The sequence below is a fragment of the Dryobates pubescens genome, chromosome 21 (assembly GCF_014839835.1).
Source record: "Dryobates pubescens isolate bDryPub1 chromosome 21, bDryPub1.pri, whole genome shotgun sequence".
NCBI classification, from domain to species: Eukaryota; Metazoa; Chordata; class Aves; order Piciformes; family Picidae; genus Dryobates; species Dryobates pubescens.
Genome location: NC_071632.1, coordinates 4,885,495 through 4,903,817, shown reverse-complemented (window position 1 = coordinate 4,903,817; position 18,323 = coordinate 4,885,495). Strand labels below are relative to the sequence as shown.

General features: G+C 44.6%; 1 protein-coding gene across 1 annotated transcript in view; it reads right to left on the bottom strand.

The window, feature by feature from the left end:
* Positions 1–6,203, bottom strand: part of ARMC3 (armadillo repeat containing 3) — a 65,513-nt gene extending 59,310 nt beyond the window's left edge. Inside the window, exons 1-4 of the mRNA XM_054171162.1 lie at positions 6,195–6,203; positions 2,963–3,080; positions 1,707–1,832; positions 673–741 (exon numbers count right to left, since the gene is read on the bottom strand). Of these exons, the coding sequence (XP_054027137.1) occupies positions 673–741; positions 1,707–1,832; positions 2,963–3,080; positions 6,195–6,203 (322 nt within the window). The remainder of the gene's footprint in view (positions 1–672; positions 742–1,706; positions 1,833–2,962; positions 3,081–6,194) is intronic.
* Positions 6,204–18,323: the final 12,120 nt, after the last annotated feature.

The following is an 18,323-nucleotide window of genomic DNA, read 5'->3' as shown; positions in this document are numbered from 1 at the left end:
GTGACTCCACCACCTCTCTGGGCAGCACATTCCAATGGCTAACAACTCTCTCTGGGAAGAACTTTCTCCTCACCTCCAGCCTAAACTTCCCCTGGCGCAACTTGAGACTGTGTCCTCTCATTCTGGTGCTGGTTGCCTGGGAGAAGAGACCAACCCCTTCCTGGCTACAACCATATTTCAAGTAGTTGTAGAGAGCAATGAGATCACCCCCAAGCCTCCTCTTTTCCAGGCTAAACAATCCCACCTCCCTCAGCCTCTCCTCATAGGGCTGTGCTCAAAGCCTCTCAAAAGCCTTGTTGCCCTTCTCTGGACACATTCAAGTGTCTTGATGTCCTTCTTAAACTGAGGGGCCCAGAACTGGACACAGTACTGTTATATTTAGTTTTGAATAGTACTTCCATTTAAATTCCCAATTCTTTCCAACCCTGCATGGAGCATTTCCTTGACTCGTTTGGGAAGGGCTGAAGAGCATTTGTCTCGCTCCTTAAACTGAAGACAGTACAACATAAAACACTACTCAGAGCTGCTTCTATAAAAGCAATTACCCATTTAACATGGAGTAAGACAAATCATAAGTTACAAGGAAGATTTGATTAAATTGTCCAATCAAAGGGCAATCATAAATTATTTCTGAGTGCATTCTTGCACAAAGGATGAATAACTGCAAGCTACCTTCTGGCGCCAGCTTTGATATAAGTGAATCTGTGACATCCGGTTCCTTCAGGAGCTTCTTGACATCATCTACAATGAAATAAATAGAAATACAAAGTCTTTCACTGAGCAGTGTTGGCTGAGTAAAGAAACAGACTTTGCTCCAAGGGAAAGGTACTTATGGCTCCCCCCTGAGCGACACAAAAATGTGACTGGGAATGACACACAACTGAAGTTCTACCAAGAGCATTATGAGCCCACAAAAGAGAGGAGATCTTCAAGCACCAAACAGCTTTGACATTTGATATGTACAAAGTTCCTCAGTACTTCATTGAAGCTTTATTCCTGGGGCTATTTAGTCTGGGAAAGATAAAACTAAGAGGGGACTTACTGATGTTTATAAATATCTGAAGGATGGGTACCAAGCAAAAGGGGCCAGTCTCTTTTCAACAGTGTCCTGTGATAGGATAAGAGACAAGAGATACAAACTGGAACAAAGGAAGTTCCACCTCAACATGAAGAATAACTTCTTTACTGTGAGAGTGCTGGAGCCCTGGAGCAGGCTGCCCAAAGAGGTTGTGGAGTCTCCCTCTCCAGACATTTTCAAGACCCATCTGGATGCATTCCTGCGTGACCTGCCCTAGGTGATCCTGCTTTGGCAGGGGGATTGGACTTAATGATGTCCAGAGGCCCTTTCCAACCCCTACCATTCTATGACTGTATGACTCTATGTCCACATAGGTGGACATCTTATGTAGTCAGGCTTTGCCTCAAGAGACAATTCCAGTATTAAGCTGTTGCAATTTTGCCCTCTCAAAACCAAATGAAGAGTCAGAGGGAAACTAACATCTCTTGTACCTGTTCTTCAAAACCAAATGAAGAGTCAGAGGGAAACTAACATCTCTTGTACCTGTTCTTCAAAATCGGTGGAGTTCAAGCCAGCTGAATGTGTTATTCTAGATTGTTAATACAGGATTCTTGCCACCTGGGCCACTTATTGCTTTGATGTCCACACCCACATATATTGGAGAATATTAAAAGAGGGAGACTCTTACGATTGGAAGACATGATGCCCAAGACCATGATGGCATTTCTGCGTACGATGGGATCTCCATGCGAGATGAGTTTATACAGACGTTCCACTGCTCCAAGACCAAAAAGTCTCACTTTGTTTTCATCACCTGAAGAGGAGTTAGGTTAAAAAATCTATAAGGCAAGTGTAGTGGTTTGAGCCTTAACTGGGAGTTAAGAGCTCAGATGGGGGCAAGGCTGAGAAGCTCTCCCCTGCTCCCCCCTCCTCCCTCCCAACAGAGAGGAAAAAAAAGGAAAGGGAGGGAGCAAATCCACCAAGCAATAATTTGGAGTCAGCCTGGAAGTAGAGAGGTAAAGAGTTTTCTTTAAACAATATATATGTAACAATAACAGGTAAGGTTCACAAGGGCAAGGAACAAGGATGGATGGGAGGGGGAAAAGAAAAAGAAAAAAAGAATACAAAACCAGTCTCTCTCTGGAGAGGCACAGAGGCAGCAGGGAGAAGGATCAGGCCCAACCACATGGCAGAAGTGCAGGAAGGCAGCTGCAGTAGCTCATGTCCAGGAGAGGCAGGAGCCAAAAAGGAGAGCTAATGACTCCAATACTCTCCCTTTTATACCCTAGCTGGGCAGGGAGCGGGGAGTGGAACAGACTCAGTTTCCCAAGGGGGAAAACACCCTGCAGGGAGGGCAAAGCACCCGCAAGCCCTCCACCCTGTTTTCAGAATGGAGGTTAACTCACCACAGCAAGCAACCAGCTCACAGTTGTAATGCAACAAATTCAAACAACCACCAATCTTTAATTGGCCTGGAGAGTCAAAGAACAAAGGACTGGACAGGACCTTGGGAGATCATCCAGTCTATAGATATAGGCTAAAAAAAGTAATTTTTATTGAAGCTGAATCTTGGAGGGGGGAAAAAAACCCCACCAAACCCCAAACTACACTGCCACATAAGTTTCAAATTGTAACAGGGGGGGGAAAAAAAAAGGAAGGAAGATAATTTCTTTCCCAGATGCAGGTCTGTTACTTGTAACAAAACAGATCTGAGTTATATTTAAAAGAAGCTCTGCTAAGCAGAGAGTGGAAAACACTGCACCACAATCAGCAAAGTTCCCTCCATGCAGACTGCAGATACAGGTTTACAGATCCTTCAGAAAACTCCCAAAGCCCTGACAGAGACCTTGGAAATGAAACTATACAAACCAACCAACAAAGTATTTGTGAGTTAACATCACATTCTAAGCAATGCAAAGGCAAGCTCCTTGCAAGAAGACTAACCTTTGGATGCAAATTTATAGAGAGCACCACATGCTTGGGCCAAAATTTTCTCTTCAGATGAACTGAGCATCAGCACAACCGTTTCTACTGATTGGATTTCAATCAGTAAGGGCTCAAACTGCAAAGGAAAAAGAAACAACAAGCAAAGGAAAGAACAATTTGATTTACAGTGAGCCTTCTGTGTGCTGTAGTAGACTCCCAAAATTCATTAAAAAAAAATAATCTGGTTAGTAATCTACACTGAAAGAAAAATATGAATAGAATAGAATAGAATAGAATAGAATAGAATAGAATAGAATAGAATAGAATAGACCAGGCTGGAAGAGACCTTCAAGATCACAGCATGCAACCTATCATCCAACACCACCTAATCAACTAAACCATGCAACCAAGCACCCTATCAAGTCTCCTCCTGAACACCTCCAGTGATGGTGACTCCACCACCTCCCAGGGCAGCACATTCCAATGGGCAAGCACTCTCTCTGTGTTCAATTTCCTCCTAACATTGAGTCTGAACCTCCCCTGGTGCAGCTTGAGATTGTGTCCTCTTGTTCTGGTGCTGGTTGCCTGAGAGAAGAGACCAACCTCTGCCTGTCTACAACCTCTCTTCAGGTAGTTGTAGAGAGCAATAAGGTCACCAATGAGTCTCCTCTTCTCCAGGCTAAGCAACCCCACCTCACTCAGCCTCTACTCACAGGGCTGTGTTCCAAACCCCTCCCCAGCTTTGTTGCCCTTCTCTGGACTCGTTCCAGCAACTCAACATCTTTCCTAAACTGAGGGGCCCAGAACTGGACACAGGACTCGAGGTGCAGCCTAACCAGTGCAGTGTACAGGGGCAGAATGACCCCCTGCTCCTGCTGGCCACACTGTTCCTGATGCAGGCCAGGATGCCATTGGCCCTCCTGGCTGCCTGGGCACACTGCAGGCTCATGCTCAGCCTACCATCAACCAGTACCCCCAGGTCCCTCTCCGCCTGGCTGCTCTCCAGCCACTCTGACCCCAGCCAGTTGCTACTTACTTGGAGAAATTCTACTTTTTAATAATAGTCTGAGACATTATTGAAAGATAAGAAAGAACAATTGGCTTCCAAATATAATTCTAGGGAAACCTTGAGACTTCCCTGTACATCTTGGAACTCCTGAAGGCAACAAGTTATGCAATCAATGTGGCCAGCAGGCACAGAAAATTAATTGTCCCTCTGTGCTTGGCCATAATGTGAGTACTGGGTTCAGCTTTGGGCTGCTCACTCCCAGAAAGACATTGAGAAGCTGGAGCAGGTCCAGAGAAAGGGAATGATGCTGGTGAAGGGTCTGGAGAACAGGGCTGGTGAGGAGCAGCTGAGGGAGCTGGGGTTGTTTAATGTGGAGGAAAGGAGGCTGAGGGGAGACCTTCTCGCTCTACAATTTTCTGAAAGGAGGCTGGAACCAGGTAGAGGTTGATCTCTTCTCCCTAGTAACAAGTGACAGGATGAGAGGAATGGCACCAGGGGAGGTTTAGATTGGAGATTAGAGGAAAATCCCTCCCCGAGAGGGTTCTCAACCACTGGAACAGGCTGCCCAGGGAGGTGGTTGAATCCCCATCTCTGCAGGTATTTCAAAGAGGCAGAGATGTGTCGGATGTGCTTTAGCACCAGCCTTGGTAAGGTTATATAACAGTTGGGCTCTTATGATCTTAAAGATCTTCTCCAAACACAATGGTTCTACTGCTATCTGGAGATAGTAAGAAGAGCCACTGAAATTGATGTGTGTTTAAGTAGTCAGAGACCTGAGAAAGTCAGGCGCTTGCTGGGAAGTAATATTGTCCAAACTGCCATTGAATCATAGAGTTGTTAGGGTTGGAAGAGACCTCAAGGATCAGCCAGCTCCAACCACCCTGCCATGGCCAGGGACACCTCACACTACAGCAGGTTGCTCACAGCCATATCCAGCCTGGCTGCAAACACCTCCAAGCATGAGGCTTCCATCACCTTTCTGGGCAACCTGTGCCAGTGTCTCACCACCCTCATGGGGAAGAACTTCTTTCCTAACATCCAATCTGAATCTCCCCACTTCTAGTTTTTCTCCATTTTCCTCCACTCCTATCACTCCCTGACACCCTGAAAAGTCCCTCCCCAGCTTTCTTGTAGCCCCTTTCAGATACTGGAAGGCCACAATAATGTCTCCTCAGAGCCTTCTCTTCTCCAGACTGAACAGTCTCAACTCTCTCCATCTGTCCTCATAGCAGAGCAGCTCCAGCCCTCTGATCATCCTCATGACCCTTCTCTGGACACCTTCCAGCACCTCCAGATCCTTCCTGTAACAGAGGCTCCAGAACTGGACACAGTACTCCAGGTGGGGTCTCACCAGAGTGGAGTAGAGGGGGAGAATCACCTCCCTTGACCTGCTGGCCACACTTCTCTTGATGCAGCCCAGGATGTGATTTGCCTTCTGGGCTGCAAGTGCACACTGGAACTGGATATGAGTATTGCTTAGCATATTGCTTAGCATATTGTCAGCATAGGTGGAGCTCCCCTCTCCTTTTTGTTTCATTAAAAAAACACAAAGCTTGCTCCTTACTCTTCATACATCACTGCAAACCCTTCCTCTTATGGCACCTACAGGACAGATTAGGTGCTGGAATAATATTCCTGAAGTTACAAACAATCTTGAAGTAAACACAGAAATTTAAATTGTTTATGAGCAACATCTCCACCATTCATTTCATATTAAGATACAGCAAGTTAAATGAAACAGAAAGCTCTGATTCAAAACCACCCCTGTGTCTTTGATCATGATTTTGGCGTAGATTTGACTTCAAAGCCATTTGAAACTGCAGAAAATCCTGGGGATTTTTGGCTTCCACCAACTTAGCTTAGTTGAAATTGAAGGCAGTACAAAATATGTTTCCAGTCAGACCAAAGATGCATCTAGCCCAGCACCCTGTCTCCCACAAAGGCCAGTAACAGGTGTGAGCAGGCAGACTGTTAAACCTGGCTCCTATTCCCTCCCAGAATCCAGCCCTCTGCAACCTGGTGAGCTGGAGACTTTTATCTGTGCATTCAAAAAGCCCAAGAGAAATGTTCCACCATTTAATTTACTGAACAAATTTTGAAGCCACCTGTATTTTAGCAATCCTTCATATTCTGAGATACAAGTGGCACAGTTAATCATTCACCTGAAGAGCTGTGCCTTCCTTTTAAACCTGCCCCCAGATAATTGTATTCCTCCTCCACAGTTCATCCACACCCATTTGCCTTCTCCATATTACCACAATTTCCTATCTTTCTCTATCTTCCTCTTCACAATTACTTCATTTTGGGGCTGAAGTCACCTGCTCTCTTTGATCATTCCTGACACAGAAGCCACTCTGCTTACTCTTTTTAAGCAACCCTGCTTATTCTGTTTTGCCCTTCTTAATGCTCTGCTGTAGTTCAGCTGCACCTTTTTTTGAGCTGGAAACATCAGAACTATTAATGACATTCAAAATGTGCACATGTATTTGATCTGCCTAAATTACTGTCTAAGGTCATCCATCCAGAGATATTTTTTCCTGGAGAAGTCCAGCTCTCAAAATAATAAAAGACAAATCATGAAAGGCAAGGATAACAGAGTCCTCAGAAAGGCTTTCTGAAGCACACAGGCAGTGGTTAGGCTAAGAGATGTGTTTCCCACCTGGTCCTAGAAATCTATGAAGATTAGTGGTCATCTGCAGCACCATGTATTCTCAGAGCATTCCACATGCACAAAGGGCCTCTTTCATAAGCCTGTCCACATTATCTCCAGGCTTCTTTTCTTGGACCTGACATTTTCATAAGCAGATTATCAATCAGAAGAGAATAGCTAATACATCTTTGATTTTGTCTGCATCTCATTTCCTGGCATCTGAAATACCCAGGTGAAATTTAAGGGCCTGGGATCTGATTTTACATAACCTCTGCTAACAATATTCTCATAGCTAGAAGATTTTCTTGGTTGACAGTTACAACTAATCAGTGATCTGTTTTCATATTTAATATTGTTTTGCTAGGCAGCATTCAGGGTTGGTTGATTTTTTCCCACTTCTGACAGCACTCCTGGAAAAAAAAATGCTAGTAAGGGCAAAAACTAAGCCAAAACCTGCAGATGCCACCTGGACTTTACTCTTTCCAAACCTTTCTTTTTCTATAGCTTTACTAACCTTTTCCTCCCAGTTTTGTTTTTCAGTTGCTAACTATCTTTTCTAACAACATTCACAGTTTGTTGTAGTAGTCAGTAGGCTGTAGCAGACTTTTCTCCACAAGCTCTACTCAAGTCTTTTGGATCTAGAGAGTGTGGTGCTGCTTCTCCTGATTTTCTAGATATTTACTGAACAAGTAAACTTCTACTACTCAGAGAGGGTTTTCTCCTCTGTATGCCTTAAATCTACTGTCACACCTTGCAATTTTCTTTCCTACAAATACTGCAAACTCCTGCAAAAATACACAATTTTAATTAGTTCTTCTTTGTGTCTCCATTCTCCTCCTGTGCTCAGCACTGGTTAGGCCACACCTTGAATCCTGTGTCCAGTTCTGGGCCCCTCAGTTTAGGAAAGATGTTGACTTGCTGGAATGTGTCCAGAGAAGGGCAACAAAGCTGGGAAGGGGTTTGGAGCACAAGCCCTATGAGGAGAGGCTGAGGGAGCTGGGGTTGCTTAACCTGGAGAAAAGGAGGCTCAGGGGAGACCTCACTGCTCTCTACAACTCCCTGAAGGGAGGTTGTAGACAGGTTGGAGCTGGTCTCTTCTCCCAGACAACCAACACCAGAACAAGAGGACACAGTCTCAAGCTGTGCCAGGGGAGGTTTAAGTTGCATGTTAGGAAGAAATTCTTCATAGAGTGATTTGCCATTGGAATGTGCTGCCCAGGGAGGTGGTGGAGTCACCATCACTGGAGGTGTTTAGGAGGAGACTGGATGGGGTGCTTGGTGCCATGGTTTAGTTGATTAGATGGTGTTGGATGATAGGTTGGACACAATGATCTCAAAGGTCTCTTCCAAGCTGGTTTGCTCTACTCTACTCCACTCTACTCTACTTCTATTCTATTCTATTCTATTCTATTCTATTCTATTCTACTCTACTCTACTCTACTCTACTCTACTCTATTCTACTCTATTCTATTCTACTCTACTCTACTCTACTCTATTCTACTCTATTCTATTCCTCCTGGTTTCCTAGGTTACTCCTTACAGAAATGTCTTTAGATCAATTTATCCTCTTATGTTGAAGTTCTCTATCAAATCTCCTTTCCTAAGGATTTATTGTTGATTGGAGTGTTTGTAACACTCACTGTGCACAGAACAGTCAGGCAAAACCTACTATCAATTGCTATGCCTCAGTGACACCATGGCTATTGGACATTACTCTCTTAGTCAAAACTATTTATGCTTATTTAATATTGAAGTTGTGATGTAGTTTTTGTTAATCAACTTTTCTATGACCTTTTAAAGAGCTCCTGCAGTACCACCACTCTTCACAGCAGATCCATTGGGGTTTTTTGAGCAGTGTACTTAACCTTGGAAAAAAACTCATATTCCATCATTTCATGCTTGGCTTCAGTTCTTGTATTTCATACTGTGGCCCTTCCACTGATACCTGAAAAACCTGAACTTCTGCTACAGACTGTATATCACAGAATCACAGAATGGTAGTGGCTGGAAGGGATCTCTGAACATCAAGTCCAACCCCCACACCAGAGCAGGGTCACCTAAAGCAGATCACATAGGAACATGGCCAGGTGAGCCTGGAAAGTCTCCAGAGACAGAGTCTTCACCACCTCTCAGGGCAGCCAGTTTCAGTGCTCTGCCACCCTCAATGTAAAGAAGTTCCTCCTCATGTTTAGACAGAACTTCCTGTGTTCAAGCTGATGCCCATTACCTCTTGTCCTGCCACTGGAAACCATTGAGAAGAGTCTGGCCCCATCTTCCTGACACCCACCCCTTAGATATTTGTAAGCATTAATAAGATCCCCCCTGAGCCTCCTGTTCTCCAGGCTAACCAGCCCCAGCTCTCTCAGCCTTTCCTCATGTGAGAGATGTTCCAGTCCCCTCAGCACCTCAGTGAGCATCTGCTGGACTCTCTCCAGTAGTTCTCTTTCTTGAGAACCCTTTCTTGAGCCAGGGTGCCCAGAACTGGACACAGTACTCTAGGTGAGGCCTCACCAGTGCAAAGCAGATCTTTGCAAGAGATCCAGAACACATAGCAGTGTCATTCACAATATCTGTAACACTTTTAATTCAGTATCCATCTAGGCTCTTAACTCTTCCATCCTTAAAGAAAGGAGATGTCTCCTCAGTTGAAAAGACAGGCAGATTTCAGGTCACTCTTCTCCCTTCTCTTTGGGTTTTTACAAATGGAAAGCTAATACTCTTCTTCAAACCAAAAGAAGCCTGGATTGTTTCATACATCACTATTTGCAGCGCCTGCCACATGCCCAGTCCCTCTGGTTTGTGTGCTGTCCAAGAAAAGCAGAGACAGAATCATCTTTGAAAGACAATTTTAGAATGATGTGGGTAAGTCAGGAGAGTAATGAACCATGTAAAGATGGTAGAGCTGGGCCTGTAATTGTGTGAGGTTTATTTTACAGCACACAGCAGTTTACAAACTTACCACATCCTTGGGTGGAGGCTGCACTTCCTTCTTTTCGTTTTTACCCATTCTGAAAAGCAAGAACAACAACAATAACAACAAATAAAAGCAGACAAACAAACCCCCTCTGTGCTTTGTAAGAATCATCTTCCCAGTGGTTTGGGAAAGCTTGTAAGCCAGACTTCCTCATTCATCTCGCCCAGCTAATCAGTTTGAGGCTTTCTTTGACAGAGTAATTTCTATGTAGAAAGTTATCCCTTACAAACAAACCACACTTTCTAACACTGGCACATGTTTGGTAAAATACATCTGCCAACAAAAGACAGAACCAAAAAGAAAGCTCTGAGTCATCACAGACTCGAGTTTTAACGTGGTACAAACACACAGGGCTTCTCTAAGTGAGTTTTATCTGCATCTAGCAGTCATAGACGAACCCGAAGGTCCTATTAGGGGGTTTCCCCATGTTTGTCTACACAGTCTGTGTTGGCAAACATTCTATCCAACTGCAGAATGGACAAATGAGTTCTGCCTCAGTCATCAGCAAATTTGCAGATGATACCAAGCTGGGAGCAGATGTTGGTCAGTTTGAGGGCAGAAGGGCTCTGCAGAGGGACCTCGACCAACTGGACAGCTGGGCAGAGTCCAACAGGATGGCTTTCAACAAGTCCAAGTGCCAGGGGCTGCACTTTGGCCACAACAACCCCATGCAGAGCTACAGGCTGGGGTCACAGTGGCTGGAGAGCTGCCAAACAGAAAGGGACCTGGGGGTGCTGATTGACAGCCACCTAAACATGAGCCAGCAGTGTGCCCAGGTGGCCAAGAAGGCCAGTGGCATCCTGACCTGCATTAGGAATAGTGTGGCCAGCAAGAGCAGAGAAGTCATTGTGCCCCTGTACTCAGCACTGGTTAGGCCACACCTTGAGTCCTGTGACCAGTACTGGGCCCCTCAGTTTAAGAAGGACATTGAGACACTTGAATGTGTCCAGAGAAGGGCAACGAGGCTGGGGAGAGACCTTGAGCACAGCCCTGTGAGGAGAGGCTGAGGGAGCTGGGGTTGCTTAGCCTGGAGAAGAGGAGGCTCAGAGGAGACCTCATTGCTCTCTACAACTACCTGAAAGGTGGCTGTAGCCAGGAAGAGGTTGGTCTCTCAGGCAACCAGCACCAGGACAAGAGGACACAGGCTCAAGCTGTGCCAGGGGAAGTTTAGGCTGGAGGTGAGGAGAAAGTTCTTCCCTGAGAGAGTCATTCACCATTGGAATGTGCTGCCCAGGGAGGTGGTGGAGTCTCTGTCCCTGGAGGGGTTCAAGAGGGGATTGGACGTGGCACTTGGTGCCATGGTTTAGTCATGAGGTCTGTGGTGACAGGTTGGACTTGATGATCCTTGAGGTCTCTTCCAACCTTGGTGATACTGAGATACCTGGAGAATGTGGTTGGGATCAAATTTGAATTCTCTATCCATATTGTCACAGAAGACCAAAATCAGGCCTGCAGGAATGGAGAAACTGTTTTGCACAGCACCAAGTTCACTGGTTTTAAAAAGTGACTCAATCCAGCTCCTGCCTTCTGCTTTTGGGGCACAAATGGTATCCATGTGCACATGAACCAGGAAGACTTTCTCAGCTGTATCTAATAGTAGCTCCTGAAGCACATGGATGTAATACCTCCCATGCACCTCATTTCACATGGCTTGCAAGACTTCAGTACAGCCCTCCAGATAGCCTACAGACAACAGTAGCTATGCACAGAACATAACCCAATCTGTGCCAAACTTAGAATCACAGAATGCCAGGTTGGAAGGGATCCCAAGAATCCTCTGGTCCAACCTTTCTAGATCATAGTAGAGTTGAAATGAGCTGGCCCAGCACCCTGTAAAGCTGAGTCTTAAAACTGTCTAGGGTAGGGGAACCCACCACTTCCCTTGGGAGATGATTCCAATGTCCCACTGTTCTCATGGAGAAACATTTTATTCTGGAGTCCAATGGGAATCTCCCCAGCAGTAACTTGTCCCCATCAGCCCTTGTCTTTTCCATGGGACTCCTTGTCCCATGGAAGTCTTGGGAATCTCCATCCTCCTGGCAGCCATCCTTTATGTACTGGTCAATGGTACCAAGGTCTCCCCTCAGCCTTCTCTTCTCCAGGCTGAGCAACCCCAGCTCTCTCAGCCTTTCCTTAGGTTTATTTTAGCATTGTATGAAAATGAAATGGGCACTGTTGGTACCCCTTAATTAGCTCTGAAAGGGAATCCACAAATTCATCTATGAGGGCTACCCTGACAACCTCCCTGTGCTATTAAGTAATATTTTTTAGTGCAATATGAGCTGCAGCCTCCCTGGTTACAGAAGTGAAGGCTATTTGCTGTATTCAACAACAATCTGTAGCTTCACAGCAGTAGTGAACACCCAGCTAGAAGCACATCCTTTACAAAAAATGGATCTGAGATTTGCAACTTCATAGGCAGGTCACTAATTATAGTTTTGAGGGGAGACCAATACAATCAAAGATTCTTCAGCTCCAAACTGCTTTATCCTTCTGAATATATACACACACATATGAACACACACTGAGACAGATGCAGGGTTTCAGAAAGTGCAGCTTTGGCTAGAGGCAACTCATATAAGAGGAAGCATGGGGACAAATTACTGACAGAATAGTCAACAAAAATGATGGAGATAGTACCCTCTGATTTATGCAGTCACTGTAGGAAGTAAGCATCACTCATACACACATGAATTAGATTCACAAGGACATTCAGGAAATCTGGGTTATTTAAATTGTGTTAAATCCCAGTATGGAGATATGGGCACTTCTTTAAAATTACTCACTTCAGCTCAATTCCTTGCAGATACAAATTTCAGCTGAAGTCATACTAAAAGGCAATTTCATTCACAATGAGTTTAATTAAGTTGAAGCCAAGCCATAGCAAAAGTTAACCCATGTAAAAGTGTTTATAATGTTGTACAATTAATGATCACAGAGTCAAGTAATTATACATTATCCAAGACCATGAACAGCTGAAACCTCTGACTGCAAATATTTCTGTATGCTGTATAAATGCATCCAACTTCTGAGGATATTTTCCAGAAATATTTTACTCCATGTTCAGAAATATATTTGGTTCCTTGGTGATATTTCAAAAAGCAACACATTCAGTAGCAACAAGCAAGGAAGAATTGTGGATTATGCCCTTCACAGAATCATCTTCGTTTCTTCCCCAGCACCTCATTTTCAACTTGGTGAAAACCACCACATGTTATGGAATGGAATGGAATAGAATGGAATGGAATGGAATGGAATAGAATAGAATAGAATAGAATAGAATAGAATAGAATAGAATAGAATAGAATAGAATAGAATAGAATAGAATAGAATAGACCAGACCAGACCAGGTTGGAAGAGACCGTCAAGATCATCACATCCAACCCATCACCCAACACCATCTAATCAACTAACCCATGGCACCAAGCACCCCATCCAGTCTCCTCCTGACCACCTCCAGCGATGGTGACTCCACCACCTCCCTGGGCAGCACATTCCAATGGCCAATCTCTTGTTCTGTGAAGAATTTCTTTCTAACATCCAGCCTAAACCTCCCCTGGCACAGCCTGAGACTGTGTCCTCTTGTTCTAGTACTGGCTGCCTGGGAGAAGAGACCAACCCCCACCTGGCTAAAACCTCCCTTCAGGTAGTTGTAGAGAGCAAAAAGGTCTCCCCTGAGCCTCCTCTTCTCCAGGCTAAGCAACCCCAGCTCCCTCAGCCTCTCCTCACAGGGCTGTGCTCCAGACCCCTCCCCAGCTTTGTTGCCCTTCTCTGGACACGTTCCAGCAAATCAATAACTTTCCTAAACTGAGGAGCCCAGAACTGGACACAGGACTCAAGGTGTGGCCTAACCAGTGCAGCGTAGAGAGGCAGAATGACCTCCCTGCTCCTGCTGGCCACACTGTTCCTGATGCAGGCCAGGATGCCATTGGCCTTCTTGGCATCTTCTAGAATGGCAGGGGCTGGAAGGGGTCTCCAGAGGTCATCCAGTCCAACCCCCCTGCCAGAGTAGGATCACCTAGGGCAGGTCACACAGGAATGCATTCAGATGGGTCTTGAAAATCTTCAGAGACTCCACAACCTCTCTGGGTAGCCTGCTCCAGTGCTCTGTCACCCTCACAGCAAAGAAGTTTTCCTGGTGTTGAGGTGGAACTTCCTGTGTTCCAGTTTGTATTCATTGTCCCCTGTCCTATCACAGGACCTCACCAAAACCAGACTGTCCCCAGACTGTCCCCTTCTTCTTGACACCCACCCTTCAGATATTTATAAACATTACTGGGATGCCCTCTCAGTCTTTTCTTTTCCAGACTAACCAGCCCCAGGTCTCTCAGCCTTCCCTCATAACAGAGGTGCTCCAGTCGCTTCCGCATCCTCACAGCCCTTCCGTTTGTTTCTCAGCTGCAGTTATCATTCTGGATTTCAATGCATTGTGCCATCAAATGCTGGTGTTAGCTTTGCTCCTAGAATGCTCTCTGTATTCAGGGGGCACTCCCTGACTCGAGGCAGTGATGCACACAGAATTCTTTGCCCTACTGATAATTAAAAATGTGTCTTTGGCATTGACTGTTAATTACCACAGACAGTCAATGGGTGGTTTACAGGTATTGAAAGGCTACTGACCCAGAAAAGAACCTCTTATCCAAATGCCTTTCTCTCTGTGATGACTGCCTGTTGTCTTTTCCTCAGTGGATTTATAGCATGCATATCCCTGAGCCTCAGTTTACTGTGCTAAATATTTAGAGGTCAGAAAAAGTTTGCAGGATGATTTAGGTTTTCAAACGTGATTAAATTCTGGGTCAATGTTACCTGAAAAAGTAGTTTCAAAAGCCTAAAACTCTATTCAATAGTAAGTAAGTGTAATTAGTTTGCTAGTAATTAAGTGTCATTAATTCCTTAATTAATTCCTGGGCTGTTTTCTGAAGCTGAACAGCTTGGTACACCTACGATGAGGTGTACTAAGTCAGGAGCGTTTCAGATGCGAAGCTGTAGAGGTAGAATGAATTCTGCAGTTTGTGCAGTGTATAAGATGCTGTGTGATCATTAATAAAAAGAATTAATGAACACAAGAGCACTCTTCCTAAATCACACAGTAACTAAGAGAGGTCTCAGCACAGAAAAACCTTCTCAGTGACTGAGAACAGTCTTCAACGGTAGATCAGCATCCAACCTCCAGAGCGTTAAGAGCCAAATGCTTCTGATAAATGTGTTGAAACCAATCCCACAAGTCAGATTTCTTCCATCTGTTACAGGGGTTTTATTTCCCCAAAGTATGAAAGTTTAGATCTCCTGAAGTTTTTATGTTCTTCCTAACAACAGCAGCTGGTTTTACTGTCCACATAAACACTCGGTCCTTTTACTCTTCGTTCTTGGTCTGACAGTGCTGTGGCACAGGTCCAGTTGTCAAGTGTACTGTACAAGGAGCTACTTAGATTTTGAAAGTATGTAAACAACTTGAAAGTGTTACTCAATTCAACACAAAATCTCCTTGGTCTTGTCTTGCAGCTTATGTTAAAGATGCTCTCGCTTCTTTTCTACTTTCCTGGGATGCATTAACAGGAGTGTGGCCAGCAGGACAAGAGAGGCTCTCTTCCCCCTCCACACTGCCTCACTGGTGAGGTCTCACTTGGAGTACTGTGTCCAGTTCTGGGCTGCCCAGCTTGTGAAGGACCAAGAAGTACAGGAGAGAGTCTGGCACAGGGACACTACAATGCTGAGAGGACTGTTTAGTGTATTTACAATCACAATCCAAACACAGAAACAAGAGTTCTGTTCCTTTTGCACTAAGATGCTGAAGGGACTAGAACATCTCTCATCTGAGGAAAGGCTGAGAGAGCTGGGGCTGGTTAACCTGGAGAAGAGGAGGCTGAGAGGGCATCTAATTATTGCTAACAAATGTCTAAGGGGTGGGTGCCAGGAAGATGGGGCCAGACTATTCTCAACGGTTCCCAGTAACAGGACAAGAGGTAATGGGCATTGAACATAGGAAGCTCCATTTAAACATGAGGAGGAACTTCTTTACTTTGAAGGTGGCAGAGCACTGAAGCAGGCTACCCTCATAAGTGGTGTGGAATCTCTGTCTCTGGACACTTTCAAACCCCACCTGGATGTGTTCCTGCTCTGGCAGTGGGGTTGAACTTGATGATCTTTGGAGATCCCTTCCAAACCCTGCCATTCTGTGATTCTCTGCTTCCATCAGAGATGGTCTCACTGTCTCTTTTCTACTTTCCTTTATAATTCCCTGTACATTCTGATTTATCACCTTTCTAAGCTGCCTTAATTATTTTTTCCATACAGCTATTCCAGATGTATATGTTTCTTGTCTCAGAGTCCCTCCATGACTGTTAAATCTATCTCAGGTATGATGAACCCAACCTGAAATCTCACAATCAATTCTAGAACACTACTGATTTATTCCAGTGACATCATAGCTTTGGGGGGTGTGTGTGTATTAATTTTCACCCAATTTCCCAGCTGATCACAATTAACAGAAGCTCACTACTGAAGAGTACATTGTTCCAAATATTCCTGACAAAGTAAATCACATTGCTTTCATCAACTAAGAAACTTCTCTGCCACGGTGTTACCCCTTCCCCTAACTCAGAGGTTTCCAGCAGTCTCCTTTAGCCTTAACATAAATTATTGTTGTTGCTCATGTTGTTGCTCATTTCCAAATGATAACGAACATGTCAAAAAAACACATCAGACATAGGCTAAACCCTTGGAGAATCCAAGCTGTGACAAGCTGAATGAAGGAGATGCTGAGAAATCGCATGTGCCGTTTCTTAAATGTCTCACTGAGACGCACAGTGAAATTCCTCATCGCAGGAGAAAGAGGCTGAAGGAGAACTGACTGATCTAAAACAAATGAGAGGGAGCAGTTATGCAACCACTGCCTGAGCAATAACAGCAGGACACTTTTCCCACAAGAGTCAAAGATGGTCTGAGGAAGAAAGACATTTTAAAGGCACTGAAGTTTTTAGCCAGCTGTGCCAGCTGACATGTCACGAACTGAATGCCTCCTTCTGCCAGGTTCACAGGGAAATCAGGTGAAAGGGACATTCTGAATGATCAGATTCGTTCCCCTTCTCACACTGATCCCACCAGATAGCCATCCTGTTGTATCCTAAAAGCCAGTTCTCTCATTAAAGAGCTGTTCCACAAGCCACCCAATCAGACAGCCAGGAACCTTCTTTAATTTTCAGCCTACATTTATTACATGATTGAAGAAGAGCCAGCAGCGTGCTCAGGTGGCCAAGAAGGTCAACAGAATCCTGGCCTGGAACAGAAACAGCATGACCAGCAGGATCAGGGAAGTGATTGTCCCCTTGTACTCAGCACTAGGGAGGTCCCACCTTGAGTACTGGGTGCAGTTCTGGGGCCCTCACTACATGAAAGACATTGAGGTGCTGGAGTGGATCCAGAAAAGGGCACTCACTGTCTGGAGAACAGGTTTGGTGAGGAGCAGCTGAGGGAACTGGAATTGTTTAGTGTGGAGAAAAGGAGAGTAAAGGGAAACCTTCTGGCTCCCTACAACCCCCTGAAAGGAGGCTGGAGTCACGTGGGGGTTGGTCTCTTCTCCCTAGTATCAACTGATAGAATGAGATGAAAAAGCCTCAAGTTGTTCCTGGGGAGGTTTATGTGGGAGATCAGAAACTTCTTCCCCGAAAGGGTTCTCAAGGACTGGCACAGGCTGCCCAGGGAGCTGGTTGAATCCCCAAACCTGGAGGTGTTTCAAAGACACAGAGATGTGGTGCTGAGAGACATGGTTTAGCTCCAGCCTTGGTAGAGTTGAGAATGGTTGGACTTGATCTTAAAGATTTTTATCAACGAAAACAGTTCTACAATTCTGCTGACTGACCAGGCTTTAATATATTAACAAACAAACAAACAAGCAAAGAAACCCCAAACATTTCTTAATTTGGGGCAAAAATACAGGTCAGCAAACAGAAGGAGCAGCTACAGTACATTTAACACTCCTCAAGCTAGCAGAACAGTACAAAAAAGAAAGCAACCAACAAACAGAAATGTTGCTATCATCACAAAGGGGAGAAAGTGAGCTTGCAAAGTCAAAGAACAACAGAAAATAGATGCATTCATCTTTCATAGGGTAAGATAATATCAGCCTACCTTGTAGAGATGATAATTTCAGGTTAACAATAAACTATAAAAGAGTTGTTCTACAGATGATGCTCCTCTGCCAACAAATCCATACTTCCGTTGGAAATTCTGGTGTGCAGCTGCCCCAAAGCCTTTGAAACATCAATAAATTAGGTGAGATTTCCTCCCTAATAATCTAATCACTTGTTAGCGTTCTTTTGTTCTTTGGGATAAAACTCCTGTGTGCAGCATTCGATTCCTTTTTTTCTCCTCCCCTTTCTCATCTGTTATCCATACAATTTTAGGTCTCTTACCTTTCATCTTACTGTCACACATAAATTCTACACATCTTATCTGCAGCACACTGTTCTTTCTTTCTTTGTACTATGACACTTCAGAACGAAAAGGTTTTTTCTCTACCATATGAGTTTCCTTAGGGTGGGTCTCTGCAGTTTCTTGCTTCCCAGTTTACACCTTCACGTACTGCTCACATTTATCTTCTGCTGAACTAGTCCATCCAAGTGCTTCCCTACCTTAGCACAAATTCCTAAGCTCCCAAGTTCTAGGAGGAAATAGTGTTGGGGCCCCCAAAGTGTAGGATTTACTCTTCCTGGTGTTAAATTTTGTGTTCATTCTGATAGCCCTTCAG